Consider the following 23,274-nt stretch of genomic DNA (forward strand, 5'->3'; position numbering starts at 1 on the left):
TATACTGGTTTGAATACTAAGCTTTGTTTCCATGTTTTTGCATCTCTTTGTTGCAATGATAGTACACTGCGTAGTGCTTTCCAGCTCACTGAAAGATACCAGTCTTGCATGACTGGGTGTTTCTAGTACCAGAGAAACCAGTTCTGCACTCTATCAGCTCTCAACATCAAGAGGGCTACGCTGATAGGGCAAAAAAACAACAACTTCTAAAGCAGGAACTGTGGTACACTGCACCCAATGCTGAAATATAAACCTTGGAATTGGTACCCCTATGCTACTTTTTCAAAACTGTGGTAAGCATTACTTGTGGTCTAGAATACATATATATTTAGTTTAACTTCTATTCTGCAACTCAGCAGATAAAAAGACAAGACAGATCAACAGTTCATGAGGACAGAATGACTGGAAGTCTCATGAGACAAACAATCAATGAACATTTGTCAGTGCAATTGAGAAATTATTGGTTATATAAGCAAATTCAATAGTGGCAGTGCTGTCTCATGCAGAATAATGAATCACATATCTTCACCACTGGGACAACACCATAACCAAAAAGGAAACTCTGATGTAAAATGTGTTCAAGATTGTTGGTCACAGAGTGTGGTTGGAAGGCACAAACTATGGTATCTCTGCTAAAGATAAGTAGTTTGGGTCTGGTTAGAGCATGGATTGGGACTCTTAAATATACTGCCTTTGTTTCCATGGTAGAAGAAAGGTGGATGATAGTAACTGGAAACATTTGAAGTGCATTCTTAAAATAAAACTGACAGCAAAAACAGCTGCAATGTATAGTAGTTTATGCTAAGAACTGAGTCTGATTATCAGTATGGATGGCGTACTTTATAACATTTGGCTTATGAAATCACTAAAATATACTGTGTAAAGAGAATATAGGGTGTGACCCACTTTTAAGGATGCAGAAATGTGTGTAATATAAATAGTATCAGTTTTAAGGATAATGCCATTTCAATTCACCTTTCTTCTAAGGTGCTTAGTGTGCTACAAATGCTTTCCCTTCACATCCCCATTTTAATCTCCCAACAGCCTTGTCAGGTAGTTTAGGCTGAGCAAGTATGACACTGCATTGATTTTATTAACCTGAGTCCCTTTCTTTATACAGCTATCAATTAATTTTCTTTTGTCTAAAACTCATCAATATCATGTCATATTTCAGTTATCTATATATGAGTATATTCTCCTTCATCATGCTAAAGGTGGCAACAATTGGATTAGATACAAAACCTGAATCCTCATTTCATATGATGCTTCCCGTATTAATGGAAGCAGCACTATGAACATGGACTGCAGCAGAATAGCTGACAGAACAGTTCACAGGACTGAACCCATTAATTCATCTTAAAACTTTTCAACTATTCACTGAAGTAAAACTTTTAAATTAAAAGAAATTCACCAAAACAAGAGAAAGGTACACAATCAACAAAAGAATATAGTATTCATCTGAGGGTGACTCTGACACGAGAATACTAGCAAAGTACCTTCTCTCCTGGCGTCACTGAAATTCTCCATATGCAGTGTGTGTATGAAGGATAGCCGTTTGGAAATCCAGGAGAGGAAAAGTTGCCTGAGGATTCTTGCAATGTTTCACCACATGCTGAAAGAAATTTGATATTACATATACTGAAAGTTGCCTTATGAGGTGCAAAGTATATTTCTTCTACACTATAATTAAATAACAGGACAGAGAGAAATTAATGTAATCAAATGACTGCAGTTTATGAAAAGAAATTGTTTTAAAAATGTCATTAAATTTTTGATCTACTAAAAAAGTGAGATTATTTCCATATACTTTACTCTTACCTCAAATCAAAATTAGTGCAGTCCTTAAAATGTCAATCATTTTACTGTCAATCAGACAAAAAGACAGCATACAAAAACGGATCCCCCCCCCACAGATATACTGTACAGAACTAAAAAAAAATGAAGAGATTACTGTGATGATGAAACAAACAATATGTCCACTTCACCTTTCTTTACTTTAGGATGGGTGTTAGATGAGGATGGTTTAAAGCACAAGAAATAAGCACAGGAAAACCTCTGAATGTTTACTACCTCTGAATGTGGAGGGTCTCCTCAGTCAACATGGCCAATAGCCATTGATAGATTTATCCTCCATGGATTTATCAAATCTTCTTTTAAAGCTGTTTATTCTTGTGGCCAACACTACATCTTCTGGCAGCAAATTCCACATTTTAATCACTCTTTATGTAAAAAAGGACTTTCTTTTGTCTGTCAAAAGTCTTTTGAAAGACCAAGTATATAATGTTTACCAGTTTACCACTGTCTACATACTTGTTCACTTTCTCAAATAACTCCCCAAGGTTGATGAGGCAGAACTTCCCTTTGCAGAAGTCATGCTGATTTTCCCTCAGCAGGCTTTGTTCCTCTGTGCACCTAATGAGTCTATTTTTTTAGTACACTTTCTGCTAATTTGCCTGGGGCAGATGTTAGGCTGTCCTATAATTTCCTGGTTCCCGTCTGGACCCCTTTATAAAATTAGTACAACATATGCTACTCTCCAGTCTTCTAGTTCAGAGGCTAAATTTAGTGCTGTTGCATATACAGGTTTGTCATTATACTTTTAGCAGCCTGCTTCTCAAAATCACTTTTGTATGCCTAAACATTAACTTACATTTATTTTGCCAGAATTTGTAGCCTCTTCTGTTCAATTCATTGGGATAGAGCTTCCACTTTTTAAAAGAAGCTCCTCTGCTTTTTATAGCTTCCTTGACTTGCATTGTTAACCATGAAGACAATCTTTTAGGCTTGGCAGTGCCTTTCCTAATCCAGGGAATACATTCTATCTGGGCTTGAGTAAGTATGGTTTTAAACAACTTCCAAGCATCCTCTATGGATCTGATACTCTCCTGTTGCCCTTTCAGTTTCCTTTTAACTATTCTATTCATTTTTATAAAGTTCATTCCTTTGAAATAAAATGTTACAGTTTTGGACTTTGAGGTAACTTTCCATTGACGTGAACGCAGAACTTTATAGCACTGTGGTCATTGTTCCCAACTGGGGCAACAACTTCATCTCTCACCAGGTCTTTAGCCCTGCTTGGAACCAAGTCTAAGATCACTATCTCTCTTGTTGCTTCTGTGACCAACTATCAGTGGAAACCAGTGACCTCTGCCATTAAAGCAGGTTCCTATACTACTGCTATATGACTGCCAGTTATCTCCTTGACCTTCAATCAATTGTTTCGCCAACTCATCTGATAAGCATGAGCATAAGCATGAGGTGGCCATTTGAAACTATCACCCTGCTTCTCTGACAGCAAGACCCAATCAGCAGTGCTTTCAAAAGACAGGATTACAGCTTCTAGCAGTGAACCAGAAGTATAATCAAAAGCCACATTGACTATTAATGATATAGAAAATCTTTAGACACTGGTGCCAAAAGATTAGATTTTGTGTAACTAGTTAGATGTTAAATCTTATCTAAAATTGTATGTAAGGACCAAGTTACAGATTATTTTGGGGATCCCTGATTGGAGCCTCTGATATTTCTAACAATTTTGATTGATTTTGACAACAGAAGGGGAGGAAGAAACCAGATACAAATGAATATTTTTCTTTTTTTCTGCAACAGCTAATAGTTTGTCTGTTGAATGATTAGTATAGGGAAATAGAATGGCAGTGATCATTAAATCTTCCCTCCTGCAGCTATTGTAGAGCTTTAATGTTTTAAAAGTATCTAGAGTTCCAATCAAGGACCTTCACACAATGGGAAGTTAAGCCCCAACAACACATGACAATAATGGACTTCAGCTCTACCCTAGATACTAAATACAATTAATACCACTATGCCCAAATGGTGTCTAATATGTTTTAAATGTCTTTGGTTTGGTGTGAAAAGTATTTAAAACCAAATATTTCTATATTATATCAATAAATAAATATAGTGTCATCTTAAGCAGAATAACACCCTTATAAACCCATTGACTTAAATGGACTTGGGATGTAAAATCTGTTTAGGACTGCAATGCGTATCTATAGAGAATGAAACCTGGCTTGGCCAAAAATATATATCTTTTGTTTCCCTTTCCATACCAAACACATATAACATAACATCTAATCAAAGATGAGCAAAGTATTAAATAATGTATTCATTACCAGCCATCTTCAGTGTAAATACCATAGCTAATTGCCAGCAGTTTATTTTTAACTCTGCAGTCATTAGTAATTCCACTAAACTGCAGATAGCACTGGTATCCTGAATTTCCTCAGTGCTGATTGCTATGGAATTAAAGACTCACTGACAATTTGCTTTAAAACTTCAGATGAAAAAAGCATACTGCTGCAAATGCAAGAAACATAAAATACAATACAAGGGAACTAAGGTTTCAAGATCTGCACAAAGATACAGCAAAATTCTACATTTGTAATACTAGCCACATTCCAAACAAACAATGTGCAAATATAGGGATGAACCAGAAGAGAATAATAATAAGAGATTTTTATACACTCAGGGCTTTTTTTGTAGCAGGAATTCCTTTGCATATTAGGCCACACCTCCCTAATGTAGCCAATCCTCCAAGAGCTTACAGTAGGTCCTGTACCAAGAGCTCTGTAAGCTCTTGGAGGGTTGGCTACATCAGGAGGGTGTGGCCTAATAAGCAAAGGAGTTCCTGCTACAAAAAAAGCCCTGTATACGCTGCTTTTCTCTACCTTAAGGAGTCTCAAAGTGGTTTACAATTACCTTCCCTTCGTCTCCCCACAACAGTCACCTTGTGAGATAAGCAGGACTGAAAAAGTTCTGAGAGAACTGTAACTGATCTAAGGTCACCAGTAGGCTTCATGTAGAGGAGTGGCCAATCAAACCTGGTTTTCCAGATTAGAGTCCACCATTCTTAACCACTATACCACACTGGCTCAAAAAAACTGAAAAAAGCCCCACGTGCATGTGGTTACCTCTCTCCTCCGTTCCTGGTAACATCTTTTTTTAAATCATTCTCACTGTTAATGAGACTTAATTATGTAATTATTAACTTCATATGTGTATCTGTCTGTCTGTCTGGGCACTGTTTACTGTTTTATACAGTGATGGCATGCTTTGCTTTTTAAGTACACAAAGTTGAATTTCCCCACATTCATTACTTGTCCTCCTTCCTTCCTTCCTTTTTTTCCTTTTGCTTTGACCCCATCAAACATTAAGTCAAGGATCTATTTTATTTGCTTTGATTACTCTCTAACCCAAGACCAACCAATTTACAAAACATATCAGTGAGCTAAAACAATTGGATTAATAAGAAAAATATTAATAGGCGTAATAATAATAATAATAATTCTATCCCGCCCTCCCCGCCGAGGCAGGCTCAGGGCGGCTCACAACATAAAATACATTATACATCAAGTTATACTTATAAAATCATGGTTAAAACAAATTACAGATTATTAAAATTAACATTAACAATATGGTGCTATAAACATTAGATCTTCAGTAGAATTCAGTAACTAAAAGCATTTTCAGCGGCACTTCCTAGCTTGTCATTAGTTGAAGGCTATCTTGAAAAGGTGGGTTTTACAGGCCCTACGGAATTGATCTAAGCATCGTAGGGCCCGCACCTCCTCTGGGAGTTGATTCCACAACAGTGGAGCAGCGACAGAGAAGGCCCGATCCCGGGTGGCCTTCAATCTGGCCTCCCTTGGCCCAGGGACATTCAGCTGGTTTTTTCCAGCTGACCTCAGCGCTCTCTGGGGCTCGTATGGGGAGAGACGGTCCTTCAGGTAGGCAGGTCCTCGGCCATATAGGGCTTTAAAGGTGATAACCAGCACTTTGTAGCGAACTCGGTATACCACTGGCAGCCAGTGCAGTCTGCGTAGCCCTGGCTGTATCTGCTCCCACCTTGGGAGCCCCAGCAACAGCCTAGCCGCCGCGTTCTGCACCAGCTGCAGCCGCCGAGTTCAGCACAAGGGCAGCCCCATGTAGAGGGCATTGCAGTAGTCCAGTCTCAAGGTGACCGTAGCATGGATCACCATTGCTAGGTCACGGCGCTCCAGGAAGGGGGCCAACTGCTTCGCCCGTCGAAGATAAAAAAACGCGGACTTGGCAGCGGCCGCTATCTGTGCCTCCATTGATAGTGAAGGCTCCAGAAGAACCCCCAAGCTCTTGACCTTATGGGCTGCTTTCAGCAGCACACCGTCAAAGACCGGCAAGGGGATTTCCCTTCCCAGGGCACCGCGACCCAAGCAAAGGACCTCTGTCTTCGTTGGATTCAACTTCAGCCCGCTCAGTCTGAGCCAACCTGCCACGGCTTGCAGCGCTAGGTCCAGGTTTTCTGGGACGGAGTCAGGTCAGCCATCCATTAGTAGATAGAGCTGGGTGTCATCAGCATATTGATGGCACCCGAGCCCGAACCTCCGAGCAATCTGGGCAAGGGGGCGCATGTAGATGTTAAACAGCATCGGGGAGAGAACTGCCCCTTGTGGCACCCCGCACACTAGTGGATGCCTCCGGGACCGCTCTCCCCCAATAGCCACCCTTTGTCCCCGTCCATCAAGGAAGGAGGAAAGCCACTGTAAGGCCAACCCCCTAATCCCTGCGTCAGCGAGCCGGCGGGCCAGTAGCTGATGATCGACCGTGTCAAATGCGGCCGACAGGTCCAACAGCATCAGCACCGCCACGCCGCCTCAATCCAGATGCCGCTGGAGGTCATCTACCAAGGTGACCAGCACCGTCTCCGTCCCATGACCTGGAAGAAAGCCGGACTGGTGGGAGTCTAAGGCGGAAGTGTCATCCAAAAAACTCTGCAACTGTGATGCCACTACCCTCTCTATAACCTTACCTAAGAATGGTAGGTTCGAGACCGGTCGGTAGTTTGCCAATTCGGCCGGATCTGCTGTACTCTTTTTTAGGAGAGGGCGGACCATGGCCTCTTTCAAAGATGTTGGAAATTGCCCTTCCAAGAGGGATCTATTTATGATATCCCGTACAGGATATCTAAGCTCCCTCTGGCAGGATTTAATTAGCCAGGAGGGGCATGGGTCAAGGTCGCAAGTTGTAGGGCGTACAGTTGAGAGGATTTCGTCGACTTCCCCAAGACTAAGCACGTCGAAGTGATCCAAGGTAACATCAGAAGACAGGCACGGAACCCCGGGTTCTTGTACTGCATCCAATGTGGCAGGAAAGTCCTAAGCAACAAGACAGAAGGGAAGCTGTTACTAGTAGGTATGTCAGCCTCCATGTGGGATCTGGAGATTCACTAGAATTACAGCTCATCTCCCGATCACAGAGGTCAGTTCCTCTGGAACAAATAGATGCTTTGGAAGGTGGATTCTGTGGCATTGTACCCCTCCCCAGGCTCCATTCTCAAATCTCCAAGAGTTTCCCACCCAGATCTGACAAACCCTGCCACCTCATTCCCTGCCAGTGTCCAGGTGGGGGACATGGAAACCCTAATTACTAGCACAGTCTTTCATCTAATAACCAAATCATTTAACTCCCTCACTTTCATATAAAAAGTAGAATAGGTTGAATGCTGTAACTTTACTGCCATGCCCACAGGGCTGTAATTTTGTTCACCATGGCTTACGAATGTTTTGTGACACTTATGTCATGCTGGCTACAGATAAAAGTATAGTATGATGCCATCTTTCCCACTTGTTATATTCATTAGATGTTATCTCACACAAATTTAAAATTCTGCTTTGACTGAGCAATATTTTGGCATTCAGAATTTAAAAGCACGCTGCATTACAGCAGTAGTATTAGGGACATGACTCCTGGCTCCCCCTATCCTGCCCACCTGGGACTGTCAGGGGTGGGTGGAGCCATCCCCCTGGGGTCTGGACTTCGGGGAAGAAGGAGGAGGCAAAATGGCTACTGTGGGGTTTTTTTATTGGGTAAAAAACTGTTTGCTGCAAACTTTATTTTTTGGGGGGGAGCTGTGCTTTTGTACAGGAGGGGTATTGGAAAGTATGCTTTTGTATAATGTGAGAAAAATGTTTGGTGTGCTTTGAAAACTGTATTTGAAAAGCTGAAATCACAAATTCCTGAAGATTCTCCAGTTTCCACCTGGAGAATGTTTGCTAGGGCTTCCTGCAAGCCCCAGTGGTTCCCCCACAAGGAACAGTACCCCTTTTAAACTTAAAGGCACTAGAATGGAGAGGCTGTAATACAAGCAGCTCCTCTCTTTATAAAACATAGCCATTTTCCTTGAAAGAGTTCTCTTTTGCAAGGAACAAACACCATTTATTTTTTAAAGCTTGCACAAAAGCTGAGAGAGAGAGACAGAGGGTGTGTGTGTGTGAGAGAGATACCCTCCAGCCAGCCACAGAATGCTTCAGATCTATTTTAAAATACACAGTTACACACAGGTTCCTTCAGGATTTTAGCACTTCCCAGGAAAAAACCCCTCCAGCTTCCTAAAGCAGGAGAGACAGAGAGAGAAACTGCAGAGATAGCAAAGTTTTAAGATGCCTTTCCCAAACACTCCTCTGAAACTGGAATGGAGAGGCTTTAATACAGTCCCCCCACCTTCCCCCGAAAAAGGGAGAGACCCCAGCTCTTCTCCCTCTCACAAAGTAGGTAGTTTTTAGCATGCAAAGATTTTTAAGCCATAAAGCAAAAACTAGCTGCAAGTTTACCAAGCAGACCTTTTTCCCCACCTTTTCTTCTAAAAGAAAGCAAATTCCTTTTCAGCAATGTGTATTTCCCGACAGACGCCCTGCTTACTGACTGCTAGAGTTTCAATACAGCGTGCCAGGCTGAGGAAGGAGGGACTGAGAAACCAAGGACCAATCAACATAGCTCACCAGATGGTGTTTACTCCACTCCGACAGCTGAAATGGGCGTTTTAGCCATTCAGGAAACAGGGAATCACATGAGCCTTTTCAGCCAATGCCAGCTGTACCCTTCAAGTATGAAAACCAAAAAGGTTCGCGGTTGTAAATTACTGGCAACGTATTCAAACTATTAAAGTGTATAATTCAAAAAGTCTTAAAAATACATTTAGCACAAAGCTGATAACATCAATTTACACATGAATTCCTATGACATCAAATTGACTCGGCAAAAACCCGGGAGGAGCCAGCAATCTTGACTTAGAATGTTGAATGTATTGTTTAATGAATATATGAAATACTGCAAGACCCCGTTTTGAACATGTGACGAAGCTATTCAGTGTGAAAGGGCCAGCTCCAGTGTGCGGCCCCGTGATCAACTCATGAAATTGGGGTTCAGCTCTTGTACCACTGACAATCTCTGAAAAATGGCATTATGATTGCCTCATAACGTGTGGAAATGATTGTGGTGGAATTTGGACTGATATATCTTGGACTGATGATTTGAGTTTTCCCAATTTGCTGGGATTTTGCCAAGTCAATTTGATGTCATAGGAATTCACTTGTGTAAATTGATGTTTCAGCTTTGTGCTAAATGTATTTTTAAGACTTTTCGAATTATACACTTTAATAGTTTGAATACATTGCCAGTAATTTACAACCGCAAACCTTTTTGGTTTTCATATTTGCATTTATTTGCAGTTTCCTCTTATTGTTTTAGCTGCACCCTTCAGCCTGCATTTCTAACGCTGAAGAGAAAACCCTCCCCCTCGTTTGCTGCCATCACTGACTTGTTAAAATAAAAAACACACAAACTTTATAAATAATAATAATAATTGGATTTATATTCTGCCCACCACACAGTCTCAGAGCAGCTCACAGTCTCCATTACCTTCCTCCCCCACAACAAACACTCTGTGAGGCAGGTAGGGGTGAGAGTGTTTTTATAGCAGCAACCCTTTCAAGGACAAGCTCTGTGATAGCCACAACAGCCCTGACAGGTAGGCTTAGGGGAGAGACATGATTCATGTTGGGCTACCGTGTGACACCTCTAGAGATGCCTCTGGGGGAGGAGAACCTTGTGGTATTGTTTCTAGGGTGCTGGGGGGTACCCCCACACCTGAAAAGCCACAGCTGTGTGGGGCTTAATGAAAAACAGCATGTAGGAAAACTTTTTGGGGTCAGACCCTACAAGATAGACCTAGGTGCACCAGGTCTTCTCAGGAGTGTCCCAGAAACATTTAAGCGTGCCAATGAATCTGCAGACCCTGGCAAAAATGGAAGAGAAAAATGTTCAGCTCTTCTATTGCTGTTGGGTTCTGTGCATTGAAGAAGCAGTTGGTGAAGAAATGGTCCCTGTGGAGACAGATGGGCTCATGGTTGTGAAGGGTCATGAAGAAATACAGTCTGTGCACGCAAAGGGGCCAGAGGATGAAAACCAGAAGAAGCCACAGTGAAGGGAGATTTCTGTTGTTTGTATATTGGCTGTCTAATAAAATACTGTCATTGTGGCAAAAGAGACCAAAGCACCATGGCTCACACATGGAATATTTTAAATGAGATTTATTATACCCCTGGCGAGGCTGGGAGCTTTGGGGGCATCGAAGCACTCTTTCAGGCCGCATGTAAGAGGGGGCATAGATTGGGCAGAAAAGAGGTGAAAGAGTGGCTGAATGATCAAGATGCTTATGCCCTGCATAAACCGGCCAGGGTGCATTTCAAAAGAAACAAGGTAATTGTGGGTGATTTTGATGAACAGTGGCAAGGGAACCTTGTCAACATGATGCAATATTCCAATTACAATGGGGGCTACAAATGCATTCTAACGGTGATAGACATCCTGTCTAAATACAGATGGGCTGTGCCTCTAAAAGATAAAGGAGGAGCAGAGGTAGCATCTGCTTTTAAAAGCATATTTAGGGGGTCAGGGACGGTCCCTAAGAAGCTACAGACAGGGGCAAAGAGTTTCTCAATAAAAAATGGCTGCCCTGTTAAAACAACACAGAGTTCACCATTTTGTCACCAACAGTGAAGTTAAGGCCTCTGTGGTGGAGAGATTTAACAGAACTTTAAAGACCAAGATGTGGAGGTATTTTACAGCCAATAACACTTTTAAGTATACGGATGTGTTGCAGGACCTGGTCAAAAGCTATAACCACAGCTACCACAAAACTATTCAGGCACGGCCTGTCGATGTCAAGCCCTCTAACGTGCTTACTGTGTGGAGACGTGTGTATGGTGCAGTCCTGGGAACCCCTCAAAAAGAAACAAGAGTTCTATTTAGAAAGAGGGACCGTGAGGGTCTCTAGAACAAAGGGGATTTTTGAGAAAGGTTATGAACAGAATTTAACTGAAGAAATCTTTATTACAGAAGAGGCGGATGGACGGAGCGAGAGGCCCGTGTACCACCTGGTAGATTTTGAAGGTGAACCAATCCAGGGGGGGTTTTACCTGGAGGAGCTGCAAAAAGTGTCTCGCTGGAAAGACAGAACATACAAGATAGATAAAATTATAAAAACCCGGACCAACAAGGAACAGAAGCATTTCTTAGTGAAGTGGAGTCCCCGCCAAAGACATCACTGGACAGGATGGCTGATGATGGGTTTTATATCACGCTCCCAAGCAATGCCGGACCAACAAGGAACAGAAGCATTTCTTAGTGAAGTGGAGTCCCCGCCAAAGACATCACTGGACAGGATGGCTGATGATGGGTTTTATATCACGCTCCCAAGCAATGCCTCTAAGGACCTATTTCCTGAAAATAACAGTTCAGCTTTCACAGTGCGCTTGTTTAAACCTCTGGATTTGAGGGGGGTGGTGGGACGTGGGGGTTGGTGAAAATTCAGTACCTCCGCACCTGGTACACTATCAGAAAGTCTCAGATGTTCCAAATCTGTACCGAGACTACTAGAAATGAATTCCAAGTGAAGCATGGTTATTATGAAGACATCCGCCATATATTAGATGCCATGCACACCGCTGTATGGAAACATCCTGACACGCCACCTGATGTGCGTTTCCTTTATGACCAAACATCGGGAAAAAATAGATTTGTCGGCCAAAGCATTACACACTTCATTGTGGGTGACAAATTAGCGCTGCTGCTGGGGACTCCCCCTAACACCCTGTTCAAAAACATTCACCATGCCAGGGATATTACAAAAGGGTTTAATTTTCTGTACCTATTTATGGATATCATAGAACACCAGCTGGTAGGGGACACTGCAACACCCCTTCTGCGCTGTATCCCGATAAAGAGGAAATACCCAAGATTTTATCACAGTCATCTATGATGAGCCTCACTACGTTCGCATCAACAAGCAGCATATTGAAACGATCCACACAGAAATAAAGACAGATCAGAACCAACATGTGTCATTCCGTTACGGCAAGCTCAACGTAAGGTTGCACTTACAACCGCGGAAAAAATGGTGATTGTGAAAGATTACAGGGACTCCACAATGTTTAGGAGTTATTACAATTCTCAAGCTGGTTACGCTCTCCCTGGATTTCATGGTGCACCCAAAAGGTATGGGGCAGGATTTTCCGGAGGCTTTTCCGAATGGCTGTACCGCTTTTTAAAATAAGGGTGGACATTGTCAAGCCGCACTTGAAATCTGCAGCCCACAATATTGCTCAGGATGTCGTGAGCCATGTGACACATAGAGTTATGAATAAACTTGACCCCCAGGAGGGATTGGGGGGTCTTAAAAGAAGGGGTGAGTTATCTACCATGACCCCAAGATCTCTCTCTCAGCAGAGACTGACCAAAAGAGAGCTCTTGGGGTCGTTGGTAGATAACTCACTGAAAATGTCAAGACAGTGTACGATTGCAATAAAAAAGGCCAATGCCATGCTGGGAATTATTAGGAAGGGAATTGAAAACAATCACCTCCTGTGGCAGTGAATTCCACATGTTAATCACCCTTTGGGTGAAGAAGTACTTCCGTTTATCCGTTTTAACCTGTCTGCTCAGCAATTTCATCGAATGCCCACGAGTTCTTGTATTGTGAGAAAGGGAGAAAAGGACTTCTTTCTCTACTTTCTCCATCCTATGCATTATCTTGTAAACCTCTATCATGTCACCCCGCAGTCGACATTTCTCCAAGCTAAAGAGTCCCAAGCGTTTCAACCTTTCTTCATAGGGAAAGTGCTCCAGCCCTTTAATCATTCTAGTTGCCCTTCTCTGGACTTTCTCCAATGCTATAATATCCTTTTTGAGGTGCGGTGACCAGAACTGCACACAGTACTCCAAATGAGACCACACCATCGATTTATACAGGGGCATTATGATACTGGCTGATTTGTTTTCAATTCCCTTCCTAATAATTCCCAGCATGGCGTTGGCCTTTTTTATTGCAAACTCACACTGTGTTGACATTTTCAGTGAGTTATCTACCACGACCCCAAGATCTCTCTCTTGGTCAGTCTCTGCCAGTTCACACCCCATCAACTTGTATTTGTAGCTGGGATTCTTGGCCCCAATGTGCATTACTTTGCACTTGGCCACATTGAACCGCATCTGCCACGTTGACGCCCACTCACCCAGCCTCAACAGATCCCTTTGGAGTTCCTCACAATCCTCTCTGGTTCTCACCACCCTGAACAATTTAGAAGGACCCCCTCCTTTTTATAAAAATCTGCAATCATGAAATTCCAATCGCACATAAGCGGAGGTGAAAGCCGCTATGTACACATTAGTGTAACCGGGAGATGTCAAACGCTCCTTAGCATGTTTCCAAGACACGCAGGCAGCATCCTCACTGATAAAACTGCTCGTGGCAACCTCGTAATTGTTTGAAAATAGCAACTCGAAATAACGGTCTGGATCTCTCACAATTTCAGTGGTTGGCAAGTTTGTTCTCTGTGCAAATTTACCCCACAGAGAATTGAGAAACAGTTTAGCGATCTGATGCTTTGCAGGGTTGGGGCAGGTATGGTTGGGGCGGAGAAGGACCCCTTCCTTTTTATAAAAATCTGCAATGTATTTCTCTTTATCAGCCTCTGTCACACACCAGTTGGGGTAGCCTGAAGATTCCTGTTTCTGTCTGAGATGTCTTTTAATGTATTTCACAAACAACTTATTGGATTTGTCCTTGAAATGCCAGATATCAAAGATTTTTACAATCTGATAACTTTTGTCCACCGCCCTCTGCAATTCTGCTGTAACCCACGTGTCCACTAGGGACCTCTTCTCATCGGTATGGGTGCAGGTTTCCTGCTGTTTTGTTTTGGCACAGATACTGCACAGTGTGAAAAACAGCTTCCTGCCCACCCTGGAAGGCAGCACTGGGTAGAAAAGCCATCTTGCGGGATAGACTTTGACCTTAGCCAATCCGAAATATTGTCAGAGACGCAAATTTATTCTGGATGATCTCGAGGTGGCCTAGAGGGTATGTTTTCCTAGCATTCACGAAGAGGTACAGGCTGGTGAAATCATAGTAGTGGATCTCCTCCCCCCTTCCTCAGCTTTGTAGTAGAGGGTAATGGCATTAGTGTGGCCCCCAAATAGGGCATCTCTAGGAACCAGAGGTTCAGGTAACTGAGCTGATTTAAGAAAGGATTTCACAGACTCATCTGTTTTTTAAGTGATTCCACTTATGTTCCCAGATGCTCCTGACTTCAAACCCCATTCTTTTAAGGTCATTACTCCTCTGCCTGGTGGCGCAGTAAAGGTATTGAAATGGTTTCCTGGTTGCCTTGTTGATTTTGAAAGGATCATAGCATTGGGTGCAGACATGTCAGAAGCAACCATTAAATTTGAAGGCCGTTCTTTTATCATCCACCATTGCAAACCCATCTAGGGAATACTTCCTCACCTTAAAGTCACCCCACTTCAGCATGTGGCGAATTTGGATCTTTTCAGAGTGCTCTAAGTAGCAAAGCCACTGAATTGAAGATTGTTTGCCTGTCATAACCATCGGGAGGGGGAATGGCCACAGAGAGAGGCTGCAGAAAGTTAAACCTGTACATGGCTAAACAGACCCTCACTAGGGTGAGATATTCCAGGGGATCTTTAGAGTGTCCTGAGATGTCATGTTCATAATCTCAGAACAGTACAGAGTACAAGCTTGTTCCAAAATATTCACATCTTGCTGGCAATAAAAACCTAGTTCTTTTTGGATATTAAAACGATTTTCCTCGTGCCATTTTAAGAAATCCTCCCTTTGGGCTCTGGTAATGGTCCCACATAAGACTGATTTTCCTCAGTGCTGAAAAAATGAGGAAAATACCCCTTACTCTGGGAAAATCCTAGCGCATTCAGCAGCTTAGAGAGGGCCATGGGGAGGTGGTTCAGAGAGTCGATGAACTTTATGTCGAGGCTTTTTATACTCACACACATCAGCTTTCCCCCTATGGCAACTAGCTTGGGATCCATCCGATCTTCAATCAGCTGTTTAATGATAAAGGAAGAATCGTAGGCCTTGGAGTTATGGGCAATAAAGGTTGTTTCTCTAAACTGCTTCTTGGAAGTAATTGTTTTCACAAACTCATACACACATGTTTCACCCCTAAATTCCCAACGTTGAGCTGCTATGCGCCATTCTTTGTCTTGGTCAAAAGCTTTAGCAAAAACGTAGTTGGGCTTGTGCTCCCCACCATCTTGAGTACATTCAAAATCGTAAAATATGTACTTTGCTGAAACAGGCGGCTCTTTCAGAGGCTCTAAGTAACACAAGTCATGAAAATCTTCACCTTCCTCCAGCACCCCACCACATTGCTTACAGACCCTCCCCCTGCACTCTTTATATCAGTGGTTCATGTTGACATAAGACTTGCATTTTTTACATCACACCCCGGAGGGATAGGCAATTTCATCCTTGGCAGCCAACTCCCCGTGTAATTTTAAGCAAAATTCGCTGATACAGTAGAAACAACAGTTGGGACATTTCTGAGGGGCATCGTTGATGTTTTTACATTCAGGGGTCCCACACATTCTGCAAAATAAAGAACAATTGTGCTTATGATTGTACAAGGTGCGACAATGCTTACAGAAATTCCTAGATTCTGTGAACCCCTGAACATTCAATACACTAAGATAGTGATCTTGATACAAAAGCATAAAATGGGACTCCGGATATTTCAGGGACTGCGTTTTAAATATGTCCCACTCCTTTTCTGAACACAGCACCACCTGGATGTTCACTTTTAAATGCTCCTCAACAATTGATATGTCATTGAGGCCCACTTGTTTCCGATCAGACCACCCCAGTTCAGCGTGTAATTTCTTAGCGGCCTCTAAGACTTCCGCATCAGTAGGACTCTCTGCTGTTTTCATAACCCCCATTAGCCCTGCCACAAAACAGAGGTTGTTGTCATAATAGGAATAATCTACCAAAAAATTGCGTTTTTTGTCAATGATTAAACTGTAAGGAATAGACTTGATTTTCCCACATGCACCACCACCACCCCTAGGAGGTTTAGATATGGTCACGATTAAATGCAGAGTATAGTTGCTTAGAACTTCCCTGTTACTTTGAGGCATATTAACTACAAAGTCCAGAAACTCAACTGCATCCAGCTGATTTTTTAAAAAATAAAAAGAGCAGATTTTGTAGTTCCCCACCCTCAAGTCTCAATTGAACATAGTCACCCTTCTCTAGGCGTCCATTTATCTCACCCAAAACCTCCTGAACCCCGTATGTTAAAACTTCAATGGCATGAGCAAAGGAACACATGTTCTAAATTGACAAATCAGAACTCCTCACTGCTTACCAGGGATCTGAATCTTATCATAGGGTCTTGGCACCCTCTGATACGCTTCACATAGACTTCTGGAGGTGGTGGGGAGGCTGCTTCCAACACCTCCTCTCCCCACACCCCATCAGAGCTAGCAGAGACTTCTGGAGGTGGTGGGGAGGCTGCTTCCATCTCCACCTCTCCCCACTCCATCAGAGTTAACAGAGACTTCTGGAGGTGGTGGGGAGGTGTTTGGTGCCTCAGTGGCATTCTCTAGCAGAACCCCCCCACCCTGGACACTGGGGACCCCGTGCTTAGATTTTTCATTCATTTGGGCAACATAGTTCTCAACAAATTGATTGAAGTTCCAGTATTTTGCAACCAAAATAAATTTTTCAGTTTCCATCATGAGGACGTGTTTTCTTAATTCAATACTCTCTCGGTCTATCACATTCTTGTGGTTATTTATCTCCATCATGAACTCAGAGATCACTTGGCCGAATTCTTGTGCTTTTTCAGATCAGGACCTTCCCAGGCACAGACTAGCAAAGGACGCTTCTGGGGGTTGTGGTTGACCAGAGTGGAAGAGGTTCCACAAACAACATCTAGGGGGGAAAATATATAGTTGAAAATATAGAGTGGAAACTTTACCCTTCCTCCCACCGTTTAAGAACTTTTAAAACTAGAATTTATCCCCTCCAGCTACACATGCAAGTACAATTTTGGTCACCACACCATGAAAAAAAGACTTTATAACTTGGAGAAACTCTGCCTGAGGGTGGCAGGATAGAGAAAGATGTACTTTTCCCCCTTTCTCAGAAGAACTCAATGACCTGTGGAATTCATCGCCGCAGGAGACTGTGGCAGGCTTCAAAAGGAGATTGTACAAACATGCAGAGCCAGTATCCTGGCCCCACTGTGTAATATAGAACGCAGGCCTCATCCAGCATATCTGTTCTTAACTAACTTTAATTTATTCCTCTGCTGCATTATTGCCCCCTGCATTTTTGCTGACTCCTTAGGTTGCGTCAGACACACAAAAGAACATAAAAGTACAAGAAGTGTGTTAAAAATTGGCTATTTACCCTAAACACAATGGTCAAGCTATTTAAGAACTTTTAAAATAGAACTATTTAAGAACTTGGTAGGGCTCATCTCTGAGGATGATGAGTCTGCGTATAGGAGGGAAGTTCAACAGCTGTCCCTTTGGTGTAAAGTAAATAATCTTATTTTTAATATAAATAAGACGAAGGAAATTATAGTGGATTACAGGAAGAATAGTTTGGACACCCAGCCGTTGTTTATTGATGGTGTTATGGTAGAACAGGTGACAGAATGGAAGTTTCTGGGAATTACCATGAAACAGGATCTAACATGGGGGGCAAATACTTCAGCTCTAGAGAAAAAGGCCCAGCAACGACTATACTACTTAAGACTCTTAAGATCACTACAACTGTCAGGGAGTCTGCTGGTTGCCTTTTATCGTAGTTCCATTGAGAGCATTTTATCTTATTGCCTCTGCGCGTGGTTTGGGAGCTGCACGGAAGCAGAGAGAAGGGTGCTCCAAAGAGTGACGAGAAGAGCACAAAAGATTTGTGGATGTTCTCTCCCCTCATTGGTGGATCTGTATAATATGGGATGTAAAAGGAAGATACAAATGATCCTAAGGGACCCTTCACATCTGGGCCATTTGCTATTTGAGATCTTACCGTCAGGTAGACGATATAGAGTGTTGAAGGCTAGGACAAACAGATTTAAGGACAGTTTCTATCCAAGTGCTGTGGTTAGGCTAAATGCAGGGTTATGAAGGATTATCTGTTTTAGATATATTTAAATGGTTTAAATGGTTTTAATGGTTTTATGAATGTTTATCTGTTTTAGATGTATTTAAATGGTTTGAATGGTTTAAATGGTTTTAGATGTATTTAAATGGTATGAATATGAATATGTGTGTTTGATGTGTTGGTATGTTTTGTGGAAGAGCACCTCATTTCGTTGCTCTCTTTTTGTTGAGAACAATGACAATAAATTTATCTATCTATCTATCTATCTATCTATCTATCTATCTATCTATCTATCTATCTATCTATCTATCTATCTACCTACCTACCTACCTACCTACCTACCTACCTACCTACCTACCTACCTACCTTACCAGGTTCCACTGCTGGTTCTGGAACTGGCCAGTCACTTGCTGGTCAGCTGTACCAAACATAGACACCAATTGCTGGGGATTGGCATTGCCCACTGAAATTGGCATTTCCACTGTTAAAAAAGAAAGGATATTAATCCTTTGAACCCGATGCCATAGAGTCTATCCTTTTTTTCCAGGGAAGCTGGAGATGTCCAGGGTCTGCCTGGAGGACCCTGTTTGTCCCACTCTCCACATTTAATAAAAAACACCTCTGCATAAAAGTGCCACAATTGGGTAAAAGACTTTTAACTTCTCCCCCACAATGGTCAAGCTGTTTAACAACTTTTAAAAATCTTACCATGTTCCACAGCTGGTTCTGGAACAGGCCAAGCTGTCACATGTTGGTCAACTGTACAAGGTATAGAAGCCACCTGCTGGGGATTGGCTCTGCCCACTGAAATTGGCATTTCCACTGTTAAAAGAAAGGAAATTAATCCTTTGAACTCATCAAAAACCCTATGCCATAAAGTCTACCCTTTTTCTCCAAGAAAGTTGGAGATCTCCTGGTTCTGCCTAGAGGATGGCAACATTGCACATACCCTCATTCTCAGCGATGTATAGGTCTTCTGCAGAAAATTGGAAAGCATCTGTGGCATAGACAATGTGATTTTCTGTAGACACAAAATATAAATGGACTGAGAAAAAGAACTCTGGCACCCATTTGCATTTAAAAATTTTTGAAACAGGCATGACACATACCTTCAGAATCCTCAAACAGCTGCTGCTTTGGGGATCCATGCTGAAATTTTGTTGCACAGAAATCCTGGAATGCTGCAGACTTGTTTAAAATGCAACTGTCTGAAAGCCCCCTTTTATCCTCGTGGTTGTCTCACGCCCATTCTTATCTACACAGTCCAAGACAGCCCTGTGCCTACTCTGCAGGGGGGCTGTGCCAAATGCTCTCCACACAACTCTATGCAGACTTTAATTTTTATTTTTAAAAGCACCTACCAACCACTAAGCAAACGTATTGTTTCATTCAAAGCCCGTTTTTTGGTTTGATTCCCCAACTCCACCACTTGCAGCTGTTGGAATGGCCATGGGTCAGCCATGGTTTTCACAGAGCTTGTCCTTGAAAGGGCTGCTGCTGCAAAAGCTCTCTCATCCCCACCTGCCTCACAGAGTGTTTGTTGTGGGGGAGGAAGGTAATGGAGACTGTGAGCTGCTCCGAGACTGTGTGGTGGGCAGAATATAAATCCAATTATTACTATTATTGTTGTTGTTGTTGTTGTTATTTATAAAGTGTGTGTGTGCTTTTTATTTTAGCAAGTCAGAGATGGCAGCAAAAGAGGCGGAGGGGTTCCTCTTCAGCATTAGAAATGCTGACTGAAGGGTGCAGCGAGCATTGGCTGAAAAGATCCACGTGATTCCTTGCTTTCTGGTTGGCTAAAACCCCCATTTCAGCCAGGGTAAATTCTGTTTGGTGAGCTAACTTGATTGGAGCCCCGCTTATCTAGTCCCACCCCTAGCAGCAGCGCACTTGTTCAACTGACTCTGTTAGTCAGTAGCTCACAGCCAGCCTTCCAATACACATCTCAAAGCGGGGGGGGGGGGGGGGGGGGGAATGAAGCTGTGTTTTAAAAGCCATTTTTTGTTTTGTTTTTTAAGCTGTGGTTGGTAAGCAATTGCATTCTCTCTCTCTCCTGCTGGGCTTAAAGGGGGGGGGTGGCTTAAACCTTACAAGGGCTCTGTGTCTGCTTGCTGGGGTCTGGGGAAAACGGGAGCTGTTGCATTTTGCAAAACCTGCTTGCCTGTGTTTGCAGTCACTCTCGCTCTTTGCTTTAGGAAGCTGAAGGGTTTTTTATGGGAAAGTGCTAAAATCCTGAAGGAACCTGTGTGCAACTGTGTATTTTAAAATGGATCTGAAGCATTCTATGGCTGGCTGAAGGGGCAAAGGGTATCTCTCTCACACACACACCCTATCTCTCTCCGCTTTTGTGCAGGCTTTAAAAATAAATGGTGTCTGTTCCTTGCAAAAGAGAACTCTCTCAAGGGAAATGGCTATGTTTTATAAAGAGAGGAGCTGCTTGTATTACAGCCTCTCCATTCTAGTGCCTTTAAGTTTAAAAAGCATACTGTTCCTTGTGAGGGAACCACTGAAGCTTGCAGGAAGAGAGAACTGGCAAAACATTCTCCAGGTGGGAACTGGAGAATCTCCAGGAATTTGTGATTTCAGCTTTTCAAATACAGTCTTCAAAGCACACCAAACATTTTCCCACAATGTACAAAAGCACACTTTCCAATACCCTCCTGTACAAAAGCACAGCTCCCCCCAAAAATAAAGCTTGCACCAAACAATTTTTTACCTAATAAAAAAACCACTGTAGCCATTTTGCCTCCTCCTTCTTCCCAGAAGTCCAGACCCCGGGGAGGGATGGCTCCACCCACCCCTGATAGTCCCAGGAGGGGGGGAGCCAGGAGGGAGGGAGGAGCCAGGAAGGTGGGTCTTATCTCCTCATCAAATCTTGATTTGACAAAAGCCATGTCCCTAATGCTACTTATAGCAGTTCAGTGGCTCCCAATGTAATTAGCTGAAATTCCAAAACAAGAGAATTCAGAGGATTTCTGGCCTTAATTTCCTTGCCAATTATTACAACACACATCTTATTTGTGAGTAGATTTTAAAATGGCTTACTGTTAGCAAACTTGAACTGTATGTTACGGTACATTAATAGTGGGATTCATTGTAAAAGGCAAATGCAAATATAAAATATAGTGAAGGGCACAGTGAGTTATTCACAGTTCCATAAAACTAATTTTACCACTTTTCATGCCAGAAAAAACTAATTACTGCTTCTATAATATACATCTCTGCTTTCACTGTGATCACGTACATGCCTTTTAAAGTTTAACACTAGTTATATTTCCTGTATTGCCTAGCTAAATGAAACAAAACTGCAGGTTCTTTCAGTATGATTTGTGCTTTTGGCATGCATACATCGTGCAGCGGCTCATTTAATTGTTTATAATAATATTCAGCCAAAGTGTAGAAACAGTGAGTGGGACAGAAAAGTAAGTGCTCAGAGGGAGCAATAAATAATAGAAACAGAGAGATGGACCTCCCTCAGCTCTCCTTCCATGAATCATGCCCCTGAGAGAGCTGAGAGCTAGTAAGCTTGAGGTGGGATCTAGCAGCATCACCCTAGACAAAGCACAGCCAAAGACTTCAGGCAGGAAAGGGAAGTGACATAAGGGGTTGTCAAATGTAAATGGTAAGGTATCACACACTCTAGAGAGCAATAAGAGTAGATGCTGCTGAAAGCCTGTGGGAACAGGTGGTATATGGTCTGTGTGATGGACACCCCTTAAAACAGGTTTCAAAATGCTGCACTATCTGAGTACCAGGAGGTGAAGAGTTAAATCTTCTCAAGAACGAAGAGCTTTGAGTGACAGGCTGCTCCAAACACTCTGATTGTCTAGCTTCAGCTAAGGGCAGAAATTTTATTAGTTGGGTGATTAGGGGAAATGGGCATTCTGACCAATTCTGATTTCTCTTCTACAAGAGGGATCAAGGGGTGGGAGAGACGGCCGCTGTTTACCTGGCTGCTTTCTGCCAAATTGCGGGGAACTGCAGTTTCGACAAGCTGGAGGAAGCCCTGAGAGATGGATTCGTCTGGGACCTCCGAGATGAAAGACTGCAGCAAAAGCTCTTCGCAAAGGAGGAGCTCACCCTCCAACTCGCCCTCAACAAAGCCACCGCGTTCAAGAGAGCAACCAAAGCTTACCAAAACCCGCAAGCTGAAGCCATCCACCAGGAGGAGATGGCACCAGGCAACCCAGAGGAGGAGGCACACCAGCTCCGCCACCGACCAGGAATGGGGCCGAAAGCGCCAACTCGACCACGTGTGACAGAGAGACCAGCCAACACCAAGTGTACCAGCTGTGGAGATCCACATGAGCGACAGGCCAGCCCTTATCGCAACGTGGACTGCAGGAACTGCAGAAGAGTGGGCCACATAGTGCGGGTTTGCTGGGCCAAGGCCATGACTCGACCGATGCCTACTCGACCGCATCGACTAGCTACAAGTAATGAACTTGCCCCTCACCACCCCCGATAAGGTCAGGGTGTCGGTCCTCATCGAGGGCGCTCCATGCCTAATGGAGCTGGACTCGGGCTCCTCCATCTCCATAATTTTGGAGGAGTCTCTAAGAAAACTTTGCCCCTGTGGCCGGCCCAGGTTGTGACCAGCTGATTTCATACTGTGGGACTTCCAGAAAAACCCCTTACAGATTTTGGGTTGGACCACTGTAAAAGTAGAGTTTAAGAACTTTAAGGGCATGCTGGACATACTCGTGGTCAAGCGCCAGCTCACCACATTGCTGGGGCTGGCCTGGTTTCAACCACTGGGAATTCAAATAGTGGGGGTGCAGCAGATGCAAACAAACAATTTCAAGCACGTGTGCTGGGAATTCTCAGAAGTGTTTGATGGGTCCCTGGGGTGCTACAAGGGGCCTCCCATCACCTTACCTCTCGATCCCCAAGTGAGACCAATAAGGCTGAAGCCAGGAGAATTCCGTTCGCTCTTAAACCCAAAATAGAAGCGGAGCTGGCCCAGGGAGTACTAGAACCTGTATCCTACACTGCATAGGAAACACCCA

The 23,274-nt window shown here is 43.1% G+C and overlaps 1 protein-coding gene across 1 annotated transcript in view; it reads right to left on the reverse strand.

Moving 5' to 3' along the window:
- TLL1 (tolloid like 1) overlaps positions 1-23,274 on the reverse strand; it is a 191,454-nt gene that overhangs the window by 45,108 nt on the left and 123,072 nt on the right. Inside the window, exon 9 of the mRNA XM_060246563.1 lies at positions 1,497-1,612. Coding sequence (XP_060102546.1) covers positions 1,497-1,612 — 116 coding nt within the window. The remainder of the gene's footprint in view (positions 1-1,496; positions 1,613-23,274) is intronic.

The sequence above is a fragment of the Heteronotia binoei genome, chromosome 9, assembly GCF_032191835.1.
Source record: "Heteronotia binoei isolate CCM8104 ecotype False Entrance Well chromosome 9, APGP_CSIRO_Hbin_v1, whole genome shotgun sequence".
Classification (NCBI taxonomy): domain Eukaryota; kingdom Metazoa; phylum Chordata; class Lepidosauria; order Squamata; family Gekkonidae; genus Heteronotia; species Heteronotia binoei.